This window comes from Tetrahymena thermophila (genome assembly GCF_000189635.1).
Source record: "Tetrahymena thermophila SB210 genomic scaffold scf_8253908, whole genome shotgun sequence".
Classification (NCBI taxonomy): domain Eukaryota; phylum Ciliophora; class Oligohymenophorea; order Hymenostomatida; family Tetrahymenidae; genus Tetrahymena; species Tetrahymena thermophila.
Window position 1 is genome coordinate 56,051 of NW_002475972.1, and position 24,781 is coordinate 80,831.

Below are 24,781 nucleotides of genomic sequence, written 5' to 3' on the forward strand. Positions count from 1 at the left end.
TTGATACTAATCATATTTATTGCTTCATGTATACCATAATTTATAACAGGAAATTATTATTAAAAGCTCAAACCATTATAGATTATTATATCTGTTGGGCACACAGAATATATGAAATTAGAGTCAAAAGTTATTATCGCTTGCTTTAAGCATGGATTTAACATAGAACTTATAAAATTCAAATTCCAATCGTAAATATTTGTTGTACCTTTATTTGAGACAGTATATATTATTTTCCTAAAAGGATCATTCACAGTATTTGTAATTGCAGTTTTTTGAAGTAATAATTGTTAAAATAAATTTGTATTCACATTTAAAATTAAGATAATAGTATTTTAAGAATCTGTTGAAACGATACACACTTAAGAAGTAATTGAGCTTGATTCAATATAATCATTAGTATTATATCTATCTTCATATTCAAAAGGGATCTTCCACCAATTATTTTGATAATTCTTTATATCTTTAGATTAAAGCTTAAACATGAACTAAAATACACTAGTATTTTAAAGATTAATATCATTTATTTTTTTAGTTAAAATATTGAAGGTATAAATTATATTGACAGAAGGAAGAACTATAAAATCACCAATTATTAAGGCTTAAGAGAAGTCACTCTATGGAAGACTAAAAAAATTAACTTCATTAATTTGGTCAGCTTAAAGGTTTAATTAGTTTAATTACAAATTTTGCTAGTATAAAATGAGAATTTGCTACCTAGGTTTATCATAAAAATAGTTGTCTGGATTTTAAGATAATTGTATCTTTTAAATTAATTACAATTTTTCTTTTATTAAATCTACTTCGATTAAATGAAGGTTATCAAACAGTATATAAATAATTTATTTTGTGCTTATTTGTATTAATTCAGTAAAATAGGGATGAATATTGTATTAATCTTGCAATAACATTAAATAATCTACTAGCACAGATTATTTAAACAAGTTAATAGAATAATTTGCTAAACTATAATAAACTTAATATTAATCGTTGAATACTATGTTTTATATGTTTTGGTACTAAGCTAAATTAGTTTCAGAAGAATAGAGAACTTCAGTCAAATCAAAAGAAATCAGTGCAGTTTAAGTCAATACATTTAACAAATTAAACTAAGCATTTAAGTATATATTTTAAATAGGTGTTTCTTATTGCTATTACAAGGAAAAACTTTCTATAAAAGTCATTTCAGGATATTAATACATGTGAATAAACTTATCTGAATATAAAAAAATGATGTTTTTTATCTCATCCATTATGATTCCTTTTGTTTGATATACTTAAATTTAAAAAAGAGTCACATTTTTTGTTAAAAAATCGCATAAATAAATTATTGGAGTATTATCAATAACTATAACGCTTTTTTATTTTTAAAAATAGTATCCCAAGTGATTATCAAATTGGCTAGCAGTTTTATATAAAAAGAATGTGCTATTAGCAAAAACGTCGATAATGATAATCTATTTTTTTGATCCAGTGAGGATAATGTAAATATCATTATCTATATTATAATAAGATTATGTTAATTGGTATTAACAAATATCCTTGTAACTTATTAGTTATTCTAAATCTTTTTTAATTACATTTATTGACAATTCTAAGGAATAAATAGCAAACACTTAATTTTTCACTTTTATTATTGGATTACAACATAAGTCCACACCATAATAACTAGACAATATCTATTTAATAAATAATTAAGTTCTAAATTTAGCAAATAAAATGAAATATATTTAACTATATTTTTATGGCTTTATTATATTTGTTTATTTTTAAATGCTATTAAGAAATTTAAGAAAAAATACTTACTTATTATGGATATAATTATCCGCTTGTATAATCAAAGATTTAGAAACAAGGTTTGCTCAAAATTATTAATTTTTCATTACAATCTAAATCAAATAATACCTAACTCAAATCTAAATAAGATTGACAATATAAAGAATTCAAGTTTATTTAAATTTAACTAAAATCTAACATCTATTATAAAATAAATAAAAGTTAATTAAGAATTAGAATTTGATTAAAAATTTTACGTTTATAGAGTAAATGATATTTTAGCTTGTTAATGTAACTATAATATTTTGCTACTAGCATACTCTATACTAAATTATCTTAGAATCTAAAATACATATTTGCTTAACTTAAGTATTTGAAAAAGCAGCAAATAAATACAGCGAATTATTTTTTACATAAATGAATTGTGGTTAAATCCAATTTAAAACGTAAATGCTAATGTCTGATTATAGCAAAAAATTTATATCGATAATTTTAAAAATGTCTGTTGAATTGTAAATAGTAATTTAATTAGAGCTCTTATCATAAACTGCAATCCAGTTTTAACCATCATCAAATTCTTATGCTAGAAATATCTAATTCTAAGAATTTAAATTTAAAATACGGTAAGGATTATTAAATAAATTTATATGCCAATAGAAGTCATTCTATGATTAGAAGAAGTGAATTTGAGAATCACCCTATTGAGTTTACCCAATATATATGTTATCTTCTTGTTATGTTTTAATTATTATCATATTTTAACTATCTATGATATTTTCTGATTTCTTGTAGTATTTTGTTTCATCTAAACGATAATAATTAATTATTTATTCAACTGGTTACGCGTTTATAGATGTACTTGTTGTTGTTAAATTAAATAATTGTTTTGTAAGGAGATCAAATTTATAAAAAAAATCAAATTCACAAAAGTATATTTATTTATCATCATAGAAATAATTTGTTATGAAGAATCCAGATAGAATTTTACCAAGATATTATAGGTCAAATGAGTAAGCTGAAATATTATTAAATTCAATTTTAAATATCTCTTTAGTTATTTATGAAGTCAAAAAAAAGTTTGTCTAAATCTTACCTAGATTTACTAACTAGTATTCAAGTGTTCTCTTGCTTATTGAAAATGGCTAAAATAAATAATCAGCTGTCCGTAAATAAATAAGATCTCCATCAAAAATTGCAGGGAGTCTTTTATTTTTGTCAATAAACATAAATTCTACAAAATTTTAAGTTGAAGAAAAAGTAAAAATCTAATTTAAACTAGCTGAAACTAAATCAAACTAATAAAGTGACTAATCCAGATAGTTGAGAATCACTAAAAAACTATCTTGTACAACTATAAAAGTGCCCTATATGTTAGTTAAATTAGCAAGTATTCTTTGGTTAGATAAATCTACTAATAAGAATATTTCTTGTATTATCAAAATTTTTTTGGATTAAATGTAACATACATTAGACTTTGAAATAAAGCCAATTAAATTATAGTTTAATATAAGCTTTTTATTAAAAATATCAGTAATATACTCATTGACAACTCCGAACTGAACTGAAAATGATGTTATTAAATATTAATTATCAAATACACGATTAATTATTTGTAGATTGCCCTACACTTAAAGAGATTATTAAATCGTTGTTAAAATTCTTGGGTTTTTTTAGAGGTTATTTAGTTAGTAAATTATATTTTACTTGCTAATAAGAACTTACTATTAGAAATAATTATTATTTATAGTATAAAATTAGGGTTTTTATGTTACTTAATTTACATTCAAAATTAGTTAATTTATAGATATAATATTAAATGAATACTACATTTAATCCATTACTTCTCTGTAAAGCTAAATATTTTAGTTTAAAGATTAATATGGATTAAGAATTTAGAAAAAGGAATCATTTTTAATTAAATTGTATTTAATCCGTAAACAATTATTGTAAATTCCAAAGTATTAAGCATATTGAATGTATTTTCTTATTATAATCTATATCTCATCTTACTATATCATAAAACTAATTACTTAATATTATAGGAATGTCTTGTTTATTTATTTAAAATTTACACTGATTTTTGTTTATGTATTTTAGTACTAATAGAGAGCGTCAGTTAAATTTGCAAATAGATAAGAATTCTAGTTTTCAAGTAAAATGAAATAGCTATTTAAAATTTGATTATTTGTTACTGTAATATAAAGAAGAGTATCCTGAAAGATTACCTAATTTATCAATACTCCATCATAAGTGTCATTAAATTATATTAATAGTAATTGTTGTCTATTATAATCATATTACACTACCAAATTAAAAGATTAGTATGAAAATATGTTAGTAGGAAAATATTCTATTTCTAAAATGAGGATTTAGTCTATGAGCTCTCCATCTTACTGAAATGTTAATTTGTAGAACCAATTTTAAATATCAAATGTTGAAGATATAATATAATTTTATTTTTGCAACAATATATAATCAGGAATAGGACTGAAGCATTATTTTGACTATATAAGTGATATAGAAAAGTCCTATTGAAGTGTTCCTACCTAAAAAGAATTAAAAAAATAATTAAATTGAATTTATTTATAAGTAAATTTAATAATTACAAATAGTTAATTAACTTCTTTAGACTGAATATAATATCTGCTAAATATTTTTAATTAAATACTGTATCTGCTTTATAGTTAAACACGATTAATTTTTTTATTTTATATATCATACCATATTAAAGCTTATGCTTAACTATCTATCATGAAAACAAGCTTATTAACATGATCTATATAACTAATACCATGTTATGATTCCAAATTTTATTCATCGAATTCTATTTGTAGAGTCTCAAAATTCATAACATTAAACCTTTATCCCTAAAGACATCCGCCATAAACTCCTGATAAAAAATATTATATTTAAGTCTCATCTTATCTTTGAAAGAATCCAAATGTGTTTATCTCTTGTAAAGTTTATTTTGTTATTATATTCCAGTTTTGATCCACTATAGCGAAGCTGCAAGAGCCGCCACTTATAGTAATGTATTGATTCTCTTTAAATATCCCAATGCCATTCACATACCTATTAATAACAGAGCTAGATAATTGCTGAATTTATGGGCATTCCTAAGTGTATTCACAAATTTAGCTACTGTAATTCAAATAATAAGATTATTGACAGGTATTCATACATTTTCTACTTTCGAAAGGTGGATTAAGTAATTATAAATCAGATTCGCAAATCCCTTTTTTAGCATTACACTGATTATTGTTTTTATCAAGCACTAAATTTTCATCACAAACCAGACAAATTTATTAAGAGGTGCACTAGACGCATCCACTGACTTTACATTTAATGCATCTTATGCCTTCGCTGTCAATAACTTCATTTTTTTGGCAAAAATTTTAACAAGTAGAAATATCATCATAACTCATGTAAGAATTATTTACACAACCAATGCATGAGTTTTGGCTTATATTAAAGCAATTTTAGCAATTTGGTGAGCAGCTAAGACATGCTTGTGATAGAGTGTCAAATATTTAAGATATTTAACACGTTTGAGCTAAGCAATATTATAAGAATATTAAATTCATTATAATTTGTATTCCTTTATGCGATTTCATAATTTAATTCCCTTAGTTAATCTAATTTGATAAGTATATTCAAAAATTATTTGCTATTTGTAATTATTTTTAAGCAAATAGTCCAAATCTTAAACAAAATCAAAATAATCTTTGCAATTATCTTTTAATATAAAAACTTGAAATTATATGATTGAGAAATTGTAAAAATCATAGTATTTTAAAACAAAATTATAGTTTTGTGTTATTTCAACTTAACAAAATAAAAAACTATATTTAAAATTTATAAAAATATTTGCTTCAAGTATTACACTTAAAAATGAAGAAAAAATAAAAAGCATATTTTATTAATTTAGACATTTCTGAGAAAAACTATCTTTCAAAAATATTTCATTCAATTTATAAATCTGAGATTTTTAGCAAACAAAAATTAAAAATTCATATGAAAATTATAAAATAAATTTTATTAATATTATGTGATTCAAAATATCATACATCAATTTACACTATTCACCTATTTTTATTAGATTTTTGCCAAATAAATTTACTGTAAAATCTCCTTTTGAAATGTATAAGCCAAAAATAAGTGTTAGAATTCTTTTTAAAAATTAAGCAAAAAGAGTTTTATAACTAAAAATTTTTACTCTGTCTAATTTTAAAAATAATAGGTATATCTGTAAGATAAATCTTAATTTAAAAAAGAAAAAAATTCATGTAGATTACCATATAATTATTTTTTATATAAATAATTTAAAACCTAAAACAGCTAATAAATTATAGTTAAAATGAAATCATTTTTTACAATATTTTTATGTTTAAAAATAGATATTTTCAAAAATTTAATATTTTAAAATTAAAAAACAAAAATAAATATGAAAATATTTTACATTTAAATCATAATTAAACGTTCAAAAATAGAAAAATATCTTTTTATCTAACTTTCTTTCAATTTCTAAAGCATTTCCTTAATCTACTAACAGTATATTTTAATTTTCTTGAGTTTACTGATTTTAAGCATATTATTAAATTGATGTTGAATCTAAATTAGTAGTTGTTAATTCTTTTGATTATTTTAAAAATGAATAAATAATTTGAAAAAAAAAAAATTTACATTATAGATTAGTGTAAGTTTTCCTCGTTTATTCAGTTTAGTTATTTACTTATTTTTAATAATTTAAATTATTGTTCTTCTCTTCTTATTTTATGTTTGATGTCAAATAATTCCAATTAGAATTTCTCTAATTTTCTATTCCTTTTCTCTCTGAAGGGATATTTATAAATTAACTTTCTAGATTAAATTACACCAACAACTACTCTTCGTTGTAAAAATTGTAATTTTTTAAGAATTTGAGAAGAATTTTAAATTTTCTTTAAACTGATTTTAGTTTAATCAAGGATCTTATTTTTGATTTATTAATTATTTAAACATTAGTAAATATACTAGGATATTTTTATTTTAATTTTAAAAGAAAATTCTAAAATAAATTGTTATCTTTTTTATTTGCATTTATCAACACATCTACCATTCCAAATATCAATTATAAGAAGAGATATAAGTTTAATAGTATTATTATTGAAGCAATAATTGCTTAAAAAACTATATATTGGGTTTATTAAAATTATATCTGCTAAATATAGAATAAATTCAAAGCCAATATGCAAAGCATAGTAGATAACTGCTATAAATCATTGTAAATTTATTAAATATAAGGCTTTGATTTTCCAACTAAAAAGATATTAAGCGACATTATTATGTTCATTGTTAAAACCTTTATTCAAAAATATAATAAATATTTATTAAATCGAAATTAATATTTACTTAAATAAACTAATAATTTTCTTTGAGCAAAATAAAAGTTATTATTAGGGTTGTTTTGTAGATGATCTTATAGAACTCCCAATAATACATTTTATCTCTAAATCCTGCAAATATGTATGAATATTATACTTTAATAAAATAAGACTTCTTTTTTTTTCTGACGAGATATACGCTAACAAATAAAATAATAGGTATGATCATTCCATAAATGATCAACAGAGGTAAGCAAAATATAAATATATATGGTAAATGATATTTTGGATCATAGCATTTGATATTATAGTCCAAATCCATATACTTTTAATCTCCTATATAAACACAGTTCATAGATTTACTTAGCATAGTTATAATTGAAACAAAATAATAAAAGTAAATAAAAATTAAAGCAGCTCTGGCATGCCTTATGAATAAATTTTATTTGAACCTTAAAAAAATATAGCCTATTATAAAATATGAGATTATAATTATAATAGGTTGCAATAAAGACCAAAGCAATTAATAGAACCACAAAGGTCGTAAACTAGAGTTCTATGCAAATAAGCAATCTATAGATTTACTGATAGCTCCTAATGGATTACCAGATATTTAAACAGGTACTGAAATAGCCATAAAATTGTTAAATAAGCTATATATCAAAGAAAGAATTTGCAAATGATCATTTAGAATCTTAGAAAATATTTTTGGTCTTTCTGATTTATCTAAAAATATATTTTAAATAAATTTTAAATTATAAAAAAATGCTTGATTAATTACATGTATTGCCTAAAAAAAGTATCCCTGACTTTTTTACATAATGTCCTAAGAGTTTAATATATAACTGATTTTATAAGCTTCTGACCATAAAAAAAATATAAGCTATTACTATAAAGAATTTTAGTAAATTATTTAAAACAATCAGGCTAAGGTTATCTGAGCATTTATAGCATTATTTTGATGTGATTTATTCTGCATACGAATCATCCCAAATTTCACCATATATATCACAAGAAGCACATATTATACCTATATATCCTCTAGCACAATTAAACTTTTTATATAAAAAAGAAATTTAAATATAATTAAAAAAGTATTTACCACATTAATATAATTCAATTTAACATAAATCCTAATATATTAACATTATAAAAAAATAAAAATTTTTATATTTTCGACTGAATTTTTTTAAACTGATAAAAAGTCTAGGAGTGGAGAAAAGAGTGCTTATATATGATGATTTGGAGTAATTAGAAATAGAATTACAAATTCCCAAATTTGAATAAAATTAAAAATGTTACTTTCGATTGATTGCTTTAAGGTTAACAAACATCTGGATTGTAATTACAATAAATAATATCATCAGTCAACTCATTACTCCTCCAGTAACCATTTTTCAACTAAATTTTTGAACCTTAGCAATACTCAGCAGAGTCTGGACATTTTTTGCATTCACCATCCAGAATATCTAATGAGTATTTTCCCTCTGGACAAGACTCACAAATAATAGAATTACTAAATTATTTTTGAATCTAGCCTATTTTACATTGATCAAAATTAAGTATCACTTGAAGATCTAACTAACCTTAATTAAATTAGATATTATTATTAGAATCAACTAATTGTGGAAACACATTTGATTTTATTTTCATAATCATTGAATTTAGTGGTTTATACATAGGTTATACAGTTAAATAAAAACCTCCATTTTAAAAATAACTTGATTTTAAATTTCCTACACATTGTACTTCAACATTTAATTAATCACATATAATTTCTATATTGATCTATCTAATTATTAGTAAGACATCATCACTTAAGTAATTTTAATCTTGAATTGATGGGATAAAAACAGGACTTTCTTCTTCATCAAGAACTTGTATTTTTTTAAAAATAATTTACTCACCACTTTAAATTCCTTCTACTTCAAGTTAGTTCTATTTGTAATTTATATTATGTGAGCTTTAAATAGTAATATCTTTTTGAGAAATGTAAATTGATCTTAAGGTTGATCCTAAATTTTTACCATAGATACTTGCATAATTATTTTAAATAGTATTATTTTGCTTGATACCATTTTATAGTAATAATACAAAGTCAGGAATTATTTATTAATAATAAATTCCACCTCCTATTTGAGCTCTATTTGATTCTATTTGAGAGTTTTTTAAAATTAAATTAACCTTAGATAGGTTGATAGCTCCCCCTGTTGATAGAATAGCTTAATTACCAATAAAATAAGATTAGCTAATATCCAATATTCCTAAATATTCTACATTTATAAAATTGATTGCACCACCATTTTTTAAAAGGCATTTATTAGAAATAAAGTGTGAGTAATATATATTAACTTATTATGTCTCTATTAATTATAAAGCACCTCCATATCCATCTGAGTTTATATTATCTTAAAACATACATGCAGTTAATGTAATATTGTAGCATTAATTAACCTGTATAAATGATGAGAATGTGTTTTAATTTAATTTGTTAAGCTTAAGAGTTATATTATCTAAAGTAACTTAATCTAAATTATTCAATAAAATAAGAGAAGCTTCTAAATTAATTTAATTATTAATAAAAGATGAATTAAGTAGCTCTGCTTCCCTGAATTTAAATTGTTAATTTTTTTAAAGCTATTGTTAATTTACTGATAAGAATGATATAAAATTATTATGAAATTAATTATTCTAAATAGTGAAACTTGTAATATTTATTAAATTTATTGCAAATTAATGATTTTTATTATTAGATAAAGGTTATATATTATCCATAAACAATTTATTTATTTATAATTCTTGAGCTGTAATATCTATGATATTAAAATCTGTATACATTGAGCTTACAGTAAAATTTTTAACTTAAATTGAATCAACTTGCAAAAATATTTTAGTTTAGTTAGAATTTTCTATTATTATATTTATCATGAACAAATTTTAACAAATATATAAAATGGGATTAATATCTAAATTTTACAAGCTGGCCAAGCTAATTTAGTTACTATTTCTAACTTATATTTCTTATATATTGGTATAAGATGAAAATAAAGCATTAAAAATTGTAGCAAATTGTAATTTAATGATTTAAATTTTTGTGATGTTAGAGTTTTAAATTAATTAGACATTGAAAAGTTAAATATTTTATGATTAAGAAATGTTTAAATCAGATGCTTCTAGATATTAAGAATTATTTAATTAAAATATTTGTAAGTTAGAAGAATCAGTAACATTAATATTATTGATAGTTAAATTTGTATTATTATTCGCACTAAAAATACTTTGAAGATTTTAGTCTAATTTCATAGATTATTTAATATTTATGTTAGAAAGATAAACATTCTTAATTTGAATTATAGTGTTATTAATCAGATTGAATAAAGTATTCTAAAGTATGCTTAAGTCGCTTATATTAATTTTTTCTATAACAACTTTTTAACAATTTTAAATAATTATATTTCCAAAACTTGAGTCTTCGTGTGCAACTAAATTTATGCCAGTAAGATAAACCTTTTCAAAATTTTATAAAATCAGTGAATTTTAAATGTTTAAAGTTATATCAGACATTTAAAATGTTTTCATTAAATTATTTTAATTTAGATTTATTAAACCCAAGCTCAAGGACATTTATTTTATCTAAAAATTTACAATTTGCTTTGCATAAGGAATATTATCTGACCAACATATTTTGCTATTTTAAGAAGTTGAATAATTAATCAAAGATAATTATTAACTAGCCTCAATTTGTTTAAATATTTATTGAGATAATGATCTAATACATTATTATTCTAGATAAGCTATTTCTATAACTTGAAGAGTTGTATCAATATTAAAATTTTATAAATTTGACAGAGTTTGGTATACTGTTTCTTATGTACGTATACTCTCTTCAGTTCGATTCTATTATTATATGTTGAGATTACATTTATTGTTAGGAGATAATGGTATTACTATTTTTTCAATATCAGACTAGGAAGATAAGATTATTAATAAACTGTATTCTTCATCTTAACTTTTTATGAGTTGCAAAACCTAGACTTGATAATATCTTCCTTACTTTTAAAAGAGAATTTTATAATTAGAATTATATTGCAATTATATTAAGTAAATTTATTCTTTTTAGATTATTATGAAGTAATTATTAAAATTGATACTAATCATATTTGTCGCTTCTTCTATTCCATAATTTATTACAGGAAATTATTATTAAAAGCTCAAACCATTATAGATTATTATATCTGTTGGACAAACAGAATATATGAAATTAGAGTCAAAAGTTATTATTGCTTGCTTTAAGCATGGATTAAACAAAGAACTTATAAAATTCAAATTCCAATCGTAAATATTTGTTATACCTTTATTTAAAACAGTATAGATTATTTTTCTAAAAGGATCATTCACGATGTTTGTAATTGTAGTTTCTTGGAGTAATAATTGTTAAAATAAATTTGTATTCACATTTAAAATTTAGATAATAGTGTTTTAAGAATCTAATGAAACAATACACACTAAAGAAGTGCTTTAGTTTGATTCAATGTAATCACTAGTATTATATCTGTCTTCATATTCAAAAGGGATCTTCCACCAACTACTTTAATAATTCTTTATATCTTTAGATTAAAGCTTAAACATGAACTAAAATGCACTCGTATTTTAAAGATTAACATCATTTATTATTTTAGTTGAAATATTGAAGGTATAAACTATATTGACAGAAGGAAGAACAATAAAATCACCAATTATTAAGGCTTAAGAGAAGTCACTCTATGGAAGATTAGCAAAATTAACTTCATTAATTTATTGAGCCTAAAGGTTTATTTAACTTAATTATAAGTTTTGTTAGTATAAAATGAGAATTTGCTACCTAGGTTTATCATAAAAATAGTTGTCTGGATTTTAAGATAATTGTATCTTTTAAATTAATTATAATTTTTCTTTTAATAAATCTACTTCGATTAAGAAAAAGTTATCAAACAGTATATACATAATTTATTTTGTGCTTATTTGTATTAACTCAGTAAAGTATGGATGAATATTGTACTAATCTTGCAATAGCACTAAATAATCAACTTACACTGCTTATTTAAATAAGTTAATGCAGTAATTTGATAAACTATAGTAAACTTAATATGAATCGTTGAGTACTATGTTTTATATGTTTTAGTATTAAGCTAAATTAACTTCAGAAGAATAGAGAACTTCTGTCAAATCAAAAGAAATCAGTGCTTTTTCAGTCAATACATTTAATAAATTAAATTATGTGTTTAAGTATATATTTTATATAGGTGTTTCTTCTTATAATTTTAGGGAGAAACTCTCTATAAAAGTCATTGAAGGAAACTTATATATGTGAATAAACTTATCTGAGTATAGAAAAATGATATTTTTTTTCTCATCCATTATAATTCCCTTTGTTTGATATACTTGAATTTTAAAAAGAGTTACTTCGTTTGTTAAACAATTGCATAAATAAATTGTTGGAGTATTATCAATAACAATTAAGTTTTAATTTTCTTTAAAGTAGTACACTGAATTATTATCAAATTAACTAGTAGTTTTATATAAAAATAAGATATTATTAGTAAAAATATTTTTAATAAGGATCTGCTTTTGTTATCCTGTGATTAGAATGTAGATGTTTTTATCTAGATCATAATAAGCTTATGTTAACTCGTATTAGCAAGCATCCTAGTAATTTATTGGATAGTACTATTAATTTTTCACTATCTGTATTTAGTCTTCTTAGGTATAAATTGCAAGTAGTTAATTTTACACTTTTAGTATAGGATTACAACACAAACCTTCATCATAAAATCGAAATAATATCTATTAATAATATAATAATTACATATTTTAATTACTAAAATGAAATAATCTTAAATTTATTTAAAAGAATAAATATATATTTATTTATTATTAAATGGTTTCAAAAAATTAAAATTTTAAACATTTTTAAAAAATATTTACTTTATCTAGCAATAGTTTTCCGGTTGTATAATCAAAGACCTCGAAACAAGGTTTGCTGAAAATTATTAATTTAGCATCACAATCTAAATCAAATAATATCTAACTCATATCTGAATAAGACCTACAGAACTATGAACTCCAATCTATTTAAACTTAGCTATTATTATCTTACATCTATATAAATTAAATATATTAGTTAATTAGTAAATATAATGGAATTTAAAATTTTACGTTAATAGAGTAGATAGTATTTTAGTTGGTTAATGCAACTATAACACCTTACTTCTAGCACACTTTGTATTAAGTTATCCCAAAACCTAGATTGCATATTTATATGTCTTGAGTATTTGAAAAAGCAGAAAATAAATTTATTGAATTATATTTTACATAAATAAATTCTAGGGAAATCCAATTTAAAACATAAATATTAAGGTCTAAGAATAGAAAGGTATTCATATTGATAACTTTAAAAACATCTGTTGAATTGTAAATAATAATTTAATTAGGAATTATATCATAAATTGCAATCCAGTTTTGATTGTTATCAAATTATTATGCAAGAAATATCTAAAGGTAAGGCTTTAAATTTAAAATGCGATATGGATTATTAAATAAATTTATATGCCAATAAAAGTCATTTTATGATTAGAAGAAGTGAATTTAAGAATCATCCTATAGTTTTTACCCTATATATAAGTTATCCTCTTGTTATGTTTTGATTATTATCATATTTTAACTATCTATGATATTTTCTGATTTCTTGAAGTATTGAGAATCATCTAAACGATAATAGTTAATTGATTAATCAATTGGTTATGTGTTTATAGATGTACTTGTTGTTGTTAAATTTAGTAATTATTTTGTAAGGAAATCAAATTTGTAAAAATAATAAAATACACAAAAGTACATTTATTTGTCATCATAGAGAAAGTTTTTTATGAAAAATCCAGAATAAATTGTACTAATATATTATAGGTCAAATGTATATGCTTATATATTATTAGTTCCTATTATAAATATCTCTTTAGTTATTTAAGAAGTCAAAAAAGTATTTGTGTAAAAATGATTTATCTTAACTAATTAGTATTCAAGCGTTCTCTTGCTTATAGAAAATGGCTAAAGTTAAAAATCAGCTGTATATAAATAAATAAGATCTCCATCAAAAATTGCAGGCAAATGTTTATCATAATCAATAAAAATAAAATTAGCAAAATTTTAAGTAGGAGAAAAAGTAAAAATCTAAACTAAACTCGCCGATACTAAATCAAGCTAATAAAGTGACTAGTCCTTCAGAATCACTAAAAAACTATCTTGTACTACTATAAAAATCCCCTGCATGTCAGTTAAGTTAGCAAATATTCTTTAATTAGCTAAGTCTATAAATAAGAATGTCTCCATTATTATCAAAATTTTTTTGGATTAGATGTAACAAAGAATAGACCTTTCAAAATAACTATTTAAATTATAATTTATTATAAGCTTTTTATTAACAATATCAGTAATAAACTCTTATAAAACTCCGAATTGCGCTGAAAATGATGTTATTAAATATTAATTGTCAATTAAACGATGAGTTGCTTTTTACATACTTGACACTTAAAGAGATTATTAAATAGTTGTTAAAATTCTTGGATTTTTTTAGAGGTTATTTAGTTAGTATATTAGATTTTACTTGCTTATAACAATCTACTAAAGCAAATAATTATTATTTATTGTATAAAATTAAGGTTTTTAAGTTATTTAATTTAGATTCAAAATTAGTTAATTCTAAGATATAATATTGAATCGATACCTGTCTTAGCTCATAGCTTGTTAGTAAAGCTAAGTATTTTAGCTTAAAAATTAATATGGACTAAGAAATTAGAATGAGAAATCATTTGTAATTAAATTTTATTAAATTCGTATGCAATTATTGTAAATTCCAAAGTTATAAGCATCTGTAATGTATTTATTTAATATAATTTATATTTAATCTTACCATATGAAAAATCCTATTATCTAATAGTCTAATAAATTCTTTTTTATTTATTTAAAATTAATGCTTATTTTTGATTAAGTATTTTAGTATTAATAGATAACGTCAGTTAAATTTGCAAATACATAGGAATTCTAGTTTTCAAGTAAAATAAAAAAGCTATTTTAAATTTAATTATTATTTGCTATCATAAAATAAAAAAAATCTGTTGAGATTTCCTAATTTATCAAAACTCCATCATAAGTGTCATTAAATTATATTAATAATAAACTTTTTCTATATTAATTATATTGTACTACTAAATTAAGAGATTGGCATGAAAATATGTAAGTAGGAGGAAATATTTATAAAACGAGGATCTAGTCTAAAAGTTCTCCATCTTATTAAAACGTTGATTTATAGTATACATAATCATTAGTTAAATTTGTAATAAGCGTTGAAGATATAATATAATTTTATTTTTACAACAATATTTTATCAGGAGCAACACTGAAGCATTTTTTTGACTATGTAAGTGATATAGAAAAGTCTTATTGAAATTTTCCTATCTAATTTGTATTAAAAAATAATTAATTTGAATATATTAATTAATTTAAGAGTAAATTAAATAATTACAAATAGTTAAGTAGCATCTTAAGACTGAATATAATATGTACTAAATATCTTTAATAGAATAAAATGATTGATTTATAGCTAAATACTATTAATTTTTTTATTGTTTATGTCATACCAAATTAAAGCTGATGCTTAATTATCTACCATGAAAACTAGCTTATAAACATCATCTGTGTAAATAATTTTATACTATTACTCTAAATTTTTTTCATCGAATTCTATTTGTAGAGTCTCAAAATTCATAACACTAAACCTTTATCCTCGCATACATCCACCATACATTCCAGTAAAGAAAAAATAATTTTTACTTTCATCTTATGTTACATCGATTTCAAATGAATTTTTATCTAGCAGAGTTTATTTAGTTATTATATTCCAATTTATATCCACAATTGCAAAACTACAAGATACTCCACTTATAACCATGTATTGATTCTCTTTAATGATTGCAATTTCATCCACAAATGTATCCATAATATAGCTAGATAATTGCTAAATTTATGGGCATTCTTAAGTATATTCACAAATCTAGCTATTATAATTCTAATAATAAGATTAAAGACAGCTATTTGTGCATTTTCTACTTTCAAAAGGTGGATTAAGAAATTATTAATCAGATTCGCAAATCCCTTTTTTAGCATTGCACTGATTATTATTTTTATCAAGCACTAAATTCTGATCACAGACCAGACAAATTTATGAAGAGGTGCACTAAACGCACCCATTGACCTTGCATTTAATGCATCTTTTGCTTTCACTATCAACAAATTCGCTTTTTCGACATTAAATTTGACAAGTAGAAATATCATCATAACTCAAATAAGAATTTTTTACACAACCAATGCATGATTATTGGCTTATATTAAAACAATTTTCACAAACTGATGAACAACTAAGACAAGCTTGAGATAGAGCATCTAATATTTAAGATTTTTAACATATTTGAGCTAAGCAATATTATACGAATATTAGACTAATTATAATTTTGTACATTATATATAATCTGATAGTTTTACTTTTATGCTAATTAATCTAATTAAATGAGTAAATTCACAAATTTTCTACAATTTTTTTAGCAAAATGTATATATATTTCTTAATAAAAATCAAACTAAGCATTTTTCTCACCTAATTAAATTAAAAACCAAATTTGAAATTTTTTGATTCATGAACTATAAAAATCCTACTACATGCTTGTTTAAATATTTCTTCCATACTTCTTAATAGCAAAAGATATTTGATTTGAACAGCCATTAAATTTATATAATATTTAGAAGAATTAAAGAAGAAACAGTTACCCTTACTTAGATTTTCCTTTATAACAATTATTATGATATTTGAATATTTAAAAAGATGGTTATATTAAAACAACATAAAATGACATATATAAACTTCTTAATAATTTCCATACAATAAGATAATTTTAACTTAAAGATAACTATTTATTTTTTTTAAGGAAAGTGAAAAAAAATTAACTCCATTATGTATTGCCCAAGAAAGGAATTTTATTTAAAAATATAAGAATTACAATTTGCTTGAATTAAAGTACAAAAAAAATTGTGATTTCAGCTATATTGACTTCATATTAATTGAATATTTTCATATTTAATTTAAAGATTCATCCAATTTTAAAGCTTTTATATATATTTATATGTATAGTACCCTAGGGTACAGCCTTTTTCAAGGTTATAAAAACTCTGAAATTTTAGATATTAAAATATTAAAAGAAAAAAATCAGTTTAAAATCATATTATATCTTAATTTCAGGATTACCAATATAAATAAAAAATATAAACAAATTTAAAAATATTTCATATTTAAATCACAAATAAGACATCAATAATTTAAAGGTTTCTATTAATCTAACTTGCTTTCAAATTCTAAAGTATTTAACATTATATTTTAATTTTCTTGATTTTAAACATCATTTTAAAGTGTTATGAAATCTATGTTGGTAACTGTTTATTCTTTTTATAAAAATAAATAAATAATTTGAAAAAAAGAAAATAAATTTTTTTACATTAGAGATTATTGTAGGTTCTCCTCATTTATTGAGATTAGTCGCTTATTTAGTTAAAATAATTTAAATTGTAGTTATTCTCTTCTTATTTAATGCTGGAAGTCAAAAAATTCAAATTAAGTTTTCTCACCTTTTCTAGCTATTTTCTCTCTGAAGGGATAGGCATAAATTAGCTTTCTAGATTAAACTACACCAGCAATTGCTCTTCGTTATAAAAATTGTAATTTTTTAAGAATTTCAGAAGAAGTCTAAATTTTCTTTAAACTTCTTTTAACTTAATCAAAGATCTTATTTTTTAGTTGCTAATTATTTAAACATTAGTGAATTTATTAGGGAATTTTAATTTTAATTTAAAGAGTAAATTCTTAACTAAATTATTATCAGTTTTATTTGCTTTTACTTATATATTTACCATTCCAAATATCAATTGTAAGAAGAGATATATGTTTGGTAGTATGATAATTAAAATAGTTATCACTTAAAAAACTATTTGTCGGATTTAGCCAGACGAAATCTGCTAAATATAAAACAAATTCAAAGATAATATGCAAAGCAAATTAGAAAAATGCTGTAAATCATTGTAATTTTATTAAATATAGGGTTTTGCTTTTCCAACTAAAAAGATATTAAGTGACATTATGATGTTCATTATCAAAACCTTTATTCAAAAATAGATTAAGTTTTTTAAAAATGAAATGAATTTTTACTTAAATTAATTGATTTTTTTCTTTGAGTAAAATAAAAATTATGATTAAGGTTGCTTTGTAGATGATCTTATAGAATTCCCAATAGTACATTGTATCTCTAAATCCTGCAAATATGTATGAATATTACACTTTAATAAAAAAAGACTTCTTTCCCTTTCTTACAAGATACACTTTAACAAACAAAATAGCAGGTATGATAATTCCATAGATGATCAATAGAGGTAAGCAAAATATAAAAATATATGGTAAATGATGTTTTGGATCATAACATTTGATATTATAGTCCAAATCCATATACTTTTAATCTCCCATCTAAACGCAGTTCATAGACTTACTTAAAATAGTAATAACTGAAACAAAATAGTAAAAGTAAATAAAAATTAAAGCAGCTCTGGCATGCCTTATGAATAAATTTTATTTGAACTTTAAAAAAATATAACCTATTAAAAAATAGAGGGTTATTATTAAAATAGGCTGCAATAAAGACCAAAGCAATTAATAGAACCACAAAGGTTGTAAACTAGGGCTCTTTGCATATAAGCAGTCTATAGATTTACTGATAGCTCCTAATGGATTACCTGATATTTATACAGGTACTGAAATAGCCATAAAATTGCTAAATAAGCTACAAATCAAAGAAAGAATTTGCAAATGATCATTTAGAATCTTAGAAAATATTTTTTGTCTTTCAGATTTATCTAAAATATAATTTTAAATTAATTTAAATTTATTTTTAAAAATTCTTGATTACATGTGTTGCTTAAAAAAAGAATTCCTGAATTTTTAACATAATGACCTAAAAGTTTAACATACAACTATTTTAGCAAGCTTCTGACCATAAAAAAAATATAAGCCATTACTACAAAAAACTTTAGTAAATTATTTAAAATAATTAGCATAATATTATCTGAGCATTTATAGCATTATTTTTATGTGATTTATTCTGCATACGAATCTTCCCAAATTTAACCATAAATATCACAAGATCTACATATCATGCCTATATATCCTCTAGCACAATTGAACTTTTTATTTTAAAATTAAATTAGAATAAAATAATTATTTAAAAGTATTTATCTCATTTATTTAATTTGAAATAATTAGAAATTCGATAATTTATCAAGGATACTCTTCTTGCGCATAGTGCGCCACATCACATAAAAAGCACATATTTAAATGATATTTTTTGTGTTATTTATCTACATTGCCCGAATTTATTACCCTACAAAATAAAAATACAACAAATGTAAATTTAAATTCTAGGAATATTTTAATTATATTGAATTTAAGTTAATTCTATCTCTTATTTTTAAGTTTAATTATCAATTTAAAAAGTGTTTAAATTTTTGCAAAAGTTAGCATTAATATGAAATAATAACCCATAATTTTAAAATATATCAATTCTTAATTCAAATTTTACTTTGTTTATTTTCTTTATTAGATTAATTATTTGTCTTTCTTTAAAAATTATTTAAAATGCTAAGTTATTAGTTTCTTGATGAAGATGTACTTAAAAGGTTACAATATTCATCAGGATATTCTAAGTTAGTTTAAATGGTAAAATGAATTTTTTTCTACATAAATTTTCAACACATTTTTGTATTATAAAAAATTAAATAGATTGATAAATGGGTATTGTAATATTTTTTTTAATTACTGATTTTTCTTTTTATTTTTGAAAATAAGAAAAGTTTTATTATCAAAAAATAAATATTTTATTCTAAAAATGCTAATATGAAACAAAAGAGGTATGTTTTATTCTATAAAATCATTTAAAAAGTCTTTTTTTATTTTGCTTTTTCTTTTTAAAATAAATAACCATTATAGCTTTGGTACGCGCACACTTTTTAATATCATATTCAGAAAAAGATACCACAAATTATTTCAAATTTAAACAAAATTAATAATCTTACTTTTGATTTATTACTTTAAGGTTAACAAACATCAGGATTGTAATTACAATAAATAATATCATCAGTAAATTCATTACTTCTCCAATAACCATTTTTCAACTATATTTTTGAACCTGAGCAATAATCAGCAGAGTCTGGACATTTTTTGCATTCACCATCAAGAATATCTAATGAATATTTTCCCTCTGGACAAGACTCACAAATAATAGAATTACTAAATTATTTTTGAATCTGCCCTATTTTACATTGATCAAAATTAAGTAGCACTTAAAGATCTAACTAACCTTAATTAATTTAGATATTATTATTTGAATCAACTAATTGTGGAAACACATTTGATCTTATTTTCATAATCATTGTACTTAATGGCTTATACATAGGCTATACTGTTAAATAAAACCCTCCATTTTAATAATCACTTGATTTTAAATTTCCTACACATTATATTTATTACACATTTAATTAATCACATGTAATTTCTATATTGATCTATCTAATTATTAGTAAGACATCATCACTTAAGCTACTTTGGTTTTGAATTGATGGGATAAAAACAGGAGTTCCTTCTTCATCAAGAACTTGTATTTTTTTAAAAATAATTTACTCACCACTTTAAATTCCTTCTACCTCAAGTTAATTTTATTTGTAATTTATATTATGTAAGCTTTTAATAGAAATATCTTTCTAAGAAATATAAATTTTCCTTAAAGTTGATCCTAAATTTTTACCATAGATGCTAGCATAATTATTTTAAATGGTATTATTTTGCTTGATACCTTTCTATATTAATAAAACAAAGTCAGGGACTATTTATTGATAATAAATTCCACCTCCTATTTGAGCTTTATTTGATTCTATTTGTGAGTTCTTTAATATTAAATTAACTTTGGATAGATTAATAGCTCCTCCAGTAGATAGCACGGCTTAATTTACAACAAAAGCAGAAAAATTAATATCCAAAGTACCTAAATATTATGTATTTATAAAATTTATTGCACCTCCATTTTTTTAAAGACATTTATTAGAAATAAAACTTGAGTAATATATATGAACTTTTTAAGTCTCTATTAGTTATAAAGCACCTCCATATCCATTTGAGTTTATATTATCTTTAAATATACATTTAGCTAATGTAATATTGTAGCATTAATTAACTTGTATAAATGATGAGAATGTGTTTTAATTTAATTTGTTAAGCTTAAGAGTTATATAATCTAATGTTACTTAATCTAAGTTATTTAGTAAAATTAGTGAAGCTTCCAAATTAATTTTATTATTAATATATGATGATTTAAGTAACTTTGCCTCCCGTTAGTATAGCAGCTAGTTATTTTAAAGCTATTATTCATTAACTGATAAGAATGATATAAAGTTATCAAAAAATTAACTATTTTAAATAGTAAAGCTTGTAATGTTAATAAAATTTATAGCAAATTGATGTTTTTTATTATTTGATAAAGGTTATATATTATCCATCGACATTTTGTTTATTTATAATACTTGAGCAGTCATATCTATGATATTAAAATCTGTAAACACCTAACTTACAGTAAAATTTTTAACTTAAATTGAATCAACTTGTAAAAATATTTAAGTTTAGTTAGAATTAATAATAATTACATCTTTTATCAATAAACTCTAACAAATAAATTAAACTAGATTAATTTCTAAGTTTTACAAGCTAATCAAGCTAACAGAGTTACTATTTTTAACTTCTATTTATTATAAACTGGTATGAGATGAAAATAATGCATTAAAAATTGTAGAAAAATGTAATTTAGCCATTTAAATATTTGTGATGTTAGAATTTTAGATTAATTAGACATTGAAAAGCTAAATATTCTATGATTAAGTAATATTGAGATCAGACACTTCCAGATTGTAAGAATTGTTTAAGTAAAATATTTGCAAGTTCGAAGAACTAATCACATTAATATTATTGATAGTTATATTTGTATTATTAGTGGCACTAAAAATGCTTTGTAGATTTTGGTTTAATTTCAATTATTTAATATTTATGTTAGAAAAATAAACATTCTTAATTTAAACTATTGTGTTATTAATCATATTGAATAAAGTATTTGAGATTATGCTTAAGTCAGTTATATTAAGTTTTTCTATAACAAGTAATTAACAATTTTAAATAATTAATTGTCCAAAGCTTAAGTTTTCTTGTGCAACTATATTTATATTAGTAAGATAAACTTTTTCAAAATTTTACAAAATCAGTGAATTTTATATGTTTAAAGTTATATCTGACATTTAAAATATTTTCATGAAATTATTTTAATTTAGATTTATTAAACCCAAGCTCAATGACATTTATTTTATCTAAAAATTTATAATTTATTTTGCATAAGGAATGTTTTCTTACCAACAAATATTACTATTTTAAGAAGTTGAATAATTAATCAAAGATAATTATTAACTTACTTAAATTTTGTTAAATAATTATTGAGATAATGATCTAATACATTATTGATCAAGATAAGCTATTTCAATTACTTGAAGAGTTGTATCAATATGAAAATTTTATAAATTTGAGAGAGTTTATTAAAGCGTTTCTTAAGTACGAATATTCTCTTCAGTTCGATTCTATTGCTCTATACTAAGATTACATTTATTGTTAGGAGATAATGGTATTACTATTCTTTCTATATCAGACTAAGAAGACAAGATAATTAATAAACTAAATTACCCTTCTTAACTTTTTATTAGTTACAAAACTTAGACTTGATAATATTTCTTATTTTTTTAAAATAGGACTTAATAATCAGAGTTATATTACAATTATATTAAGTAAATTTTTTCTTTTTAGATTATTATAAAGTAATTATTAAAATTGATACTTATCATATTTATTGCTTCTTCTATTCCATAATTTATTACAGGAAATTATTCTTAAAAGCTCAAACCATTATAGATTATTATATCTGTTGGACAAACAGAATATATGAAATTAGAGTCAAAAGTTATTATTGATTGCTTTAAGCATGGATTGAGCATAGAATTTATAAATTTCAAGTTCCAATCATAAATATTTGTTATACCTTTATTTAAGACAGCATATATTATTTTTCTAAAAGGATCATTCACAATGTTTGCAATTGTAGTTTTTTGAAGTAATAATTGTTAAAATAAATTTGTATTAACATTTAAAATTTAGATAATTGTGTTTTAAGAATCTAATGAAACAATACACACTAAAGAAGTACTTTAGTTAGGCTCAATATAATCATTAGTATTAAATCTGTCTTCGTATTCAAAAGGGATTTTCCACCAACTATTTTGATAATTCTTAATATCTTTGGATTAAAGCTTAAACATGAATTAAAATACACTAGTATTTTAAAGATTAATATTATTTATTTTTTTAGTTAAAATATTGAAGGTATAAATTATATTTATAGAAGGAAGGACTATAAAATCACCAATTATTAAGGCTTAAGAGAAGTCACTCTATGGAAGATTAGAAAAATTAATTTCACTAATTTGCTCAGCTTAAAGGTTTAATTAGTTTAATTGCAAATTTTGTTAGTATAAAATGAAAATTTGCTACCTTTGTTAATCATAAAAATAGTTGTCTGGACTTTAAGACAATTATATCTTTTAAATTAATTACAATTTTTCTTTTAATAAATCTACTTCGATTAAGAAAAGGTTATCAAACAATATATAAATAATTTATTTTGTGCTTATTTGTATTAACTCAGTAAAATAGGGATGAATATTGTACTAATCTTGCAATAACATTAAATAATCAACTAAAACAGCTTATTTAAACAAGTTAATACAATAATTTGCTAAACTATAATAAACTTAATATTAGTCGTTGAGTACTATGTTTTATATATTTTGGTATTAAGCTAAATTAACTTCAGAAGAATAGAGAACTTCTGTCAAATCAAAAGAGATTAGTGTAGTTTAAGTCAATACGTTTAATAAATTAAACTAAGCATTTAAGTATATATTTTGAATAGGAGTTTCTTCTTATTATTGCAAGGAAAAACTCTCTACAAATTTCATTTAAGGATACTAATATATGTGAATAAACTTATCTGAATATAAAAAAATGATGTTTTTTATCTCGTCCATTATGATTCCCTTTGTTTGATATACTTGAATTTTAAAAAGAGTCATATTTTTTGTTTTACAATCACATAAATAAATTATTGGAGTATTATCAATAACAATTAAACTTTTTTATTTTTAAAAATAGTATGCTAAGTTATTTTCAAAATGGTTAGTAGTTTTATATAAAAAGAATGTGCTATTAGTAAAAACATTGATAATAAAGATCTATTTTTTTGATCCAGTGAGGAGAATATAGATATCTTTTTCTAGATCATAGTGTGATTACGTTAATTCATACTAACAAATATCCTTGTAATTTATTAGTTAATCTTAATTTTTTTTGATGATATGGATTTAATTTTCTAAGGTATAAAC

At 21.7% G+C, this 24,781-nt stretch overlaps 11 protein-coding genes across 11 annotated transcripts; 3 read left to right on the plus strand and 8 right to left on the minus strand. All coding sequences in view use genetic code 6, as the record gives it.

Moving 5' to 3' along the window:
* Positions 1-1,943: 1,943 nt before the first annotated feature.
* Positions 1,944-3,002, minus strand: TTHERM_000901708 (transmembrane protein, putative; the record flags this gene model as incomplete). The annotated part of the gene is made up of 1 exon (XM_012800824.1): positions 1,944-3,002. One exon carries the CDS (start codon positions 3,000-3,002, stop codon positions 1,944-1,946), a length of 1,059 nt encoding a protein of 352 aa, XP_012656278.1.
* A 788-nt stretch (positions 3,003-3,790) lies between these two features.
* TTHERM_00901740 (hypothetical protein) lies at positions 3,791-5,390 on the minus strand (the record flags this gene model as incomplete). Its single annotated transcript, XM_001027047.2, has 3 exons — positions 3,791-3,824; positions 3,877-4,322; positions 4,383-5,390. The coding sequence occupies 3 exons, from the start codon at positions 5,388-5,390 to the stop codon at positions 3,791-3,793; spliced, it is 1,488 nt and encodes a 495-aa protein (XP_001027047.2).
* Positions 5,391-6,256: 866 nt separating this feature from the next.
* On the minus strand, positions 6,257-7,108 carry TTHERM_000901747 (transmembrane protein, putative; the record flags this gene model as incomplete). The annotated part of the gene is made up of 2 exons (XM_012800825.1): positions 6,257-6,408; positions 6,460-7,108. 2 exons carry the CDS (start codon positions 7,106-7,108, stop codon positions 6,257-6,259), a joined length of 801 nt encoding a protein of 266 aa, XP_012656279.1.
* A 252-nt stretch (positions 7,109-7,360) lies between these two features.
* Positions 7,361-7,822, plus strand: TTHERM_000901748 (hypothetical protein; the record flags this gene model as incomplete). The annotated part of the gene is made up of 2 exons (XM_012800826.1): positions 7,361-7,388; positions 7,641-7,822. The coding sequence occupies 2 exons, from the start codon at positions 7,361-7,363 to the stop codon at positions 7,820-7,822; spliced, it is 210 nt and encodes a 69-aa protein (XP_012656280.1).
* TTHERM_000901749 (transmembrane protein, putative) lies at positions 7,823-9,557 on the minus strand (the record flags this gene model as incomplete). Its single annotated transcript, XM_012800827.1, has 2 exons — positions 7,823-8,194; positions 8,442-9,557. 2 exons carry the CDS (start codon positions 9,555-9,557, stop codon positions 7,823-7,825), a joined length of 1,488 nt encoding a protein of 495 aa, XP_012656281.1.
* A 1,295-nt stretch (positions 9,558-10,852) lies between these two features.
* On the minus strand, positions 10,853-13,431 carry TTHERM_00901750 (hypothetical protein; the record flags this gene model as incomplete). Its single annotated transcript, XM_001027048.2, has 4 exons — positions 10,853-10,908; positions 11,060-12,962; positions 13,104-13,277; positions 13,387-13,431. The coding sequence occupies 4 exons, from the start codon at positions 13,429-13,431 to the stop codon at positions 10,853-10,855; spliced, it is 2,178 nt and encodes a 725-aa protein (XP_001027048.2).
* A 652-nt stretch (positions 13,432-14,083) lies between these two features.
* On the plus strand, positions 14,084-14,887 carry TTHERM_000901759 (hypothetical protein; the record flags this gene model as incomplete). The annotated part of the gene is made up of 1 exon (XM_012800828.1): positions 14,084-14,887. One exon carries the CDS (start codon positions 14,084-14,086, stop codon positions 14,885-14,887), a length of 804 nt encoding a protein of 267 aa, XP_012656282.1.
* A 668-nt stretch (positions 14,888-15,555) lies between these two features.
* TTHERM_00901760 (zinc finger protein) lies at positions 15,556-16,686 on the minus strand (the record flags this gene model as incomplete). Its single annotated transcript, XM_001027049.2, has 2 exons — positions 15,556-15,626; positions 15,780-16,686. The coding sequence occupies 2 exons, from the start codon at positions 16,684-16,686 to the stop codon at positions 15,556-15,558; spliced, it is 978 nt and encodes a 325-aa protein (XP_001027049.2).
* An 842-nt stretch (positions 16,687-17,528) lies between these two features.
* TTHERM_000901769 (transmembrane protein, putative) lies at positions 17,529-18,127 on the minus strand (the record flags this gene model as incomplete). Its single annotated transcript, XM_012800829.1, has 2 exons — positions 17,529-17,659; positions 17,713-18,127. 2 exons carry the CDS (start codon positions 18,125-18,127, stop codon positions 17,529-17,531), a joined length of 546 nt encoding a protein of 181 aa, XP_012656283.1.
* Positions 18,128-18,459: 332 nt separating this feature from the next.
* TTHERM_00901770 (hypothetical protein) lies at positions 18,460-19,074 on the plus strand (the record flags this gene model as incomplete). Its single annotated transcript, XM_001027050.2, has 2 exons — positions 18,460-18,640; positions 18,893-19,074. 2 exons carry the CDS (start codon positions 18,460-18,462, stop codon positions 19,072-19,074), a joined length of 363 nt encoding a protein of 120 aa, XP_001027050.2.
* Positions 19,075-19,107: 33 nt separating this feature from the next.
* TTHERM_00901780 (transmembrane protein) lies at positions 19,108-21,844 on the minus strand (the record flags this gene model as incomplete). The annotated part of the gene is made up of 6 exons (XM_001027051.2): positions 19,108-19,117; positions 19,371-19,444; positions 20,333-20,910; positions 21,061-21,297; positions 21,454-21,670; positions 21,833-21,844. The coding sequence occupies 6 exons, from the start codon at positions 21,842-21,844 to the stop codon at positions 19,108-19,110; spliced, it is 1,128 nt and encodes a 375-aa protein (XP_001027051.2).
* Positions 21,845-24,781: the final 2,937 nt, after the last annotated feature.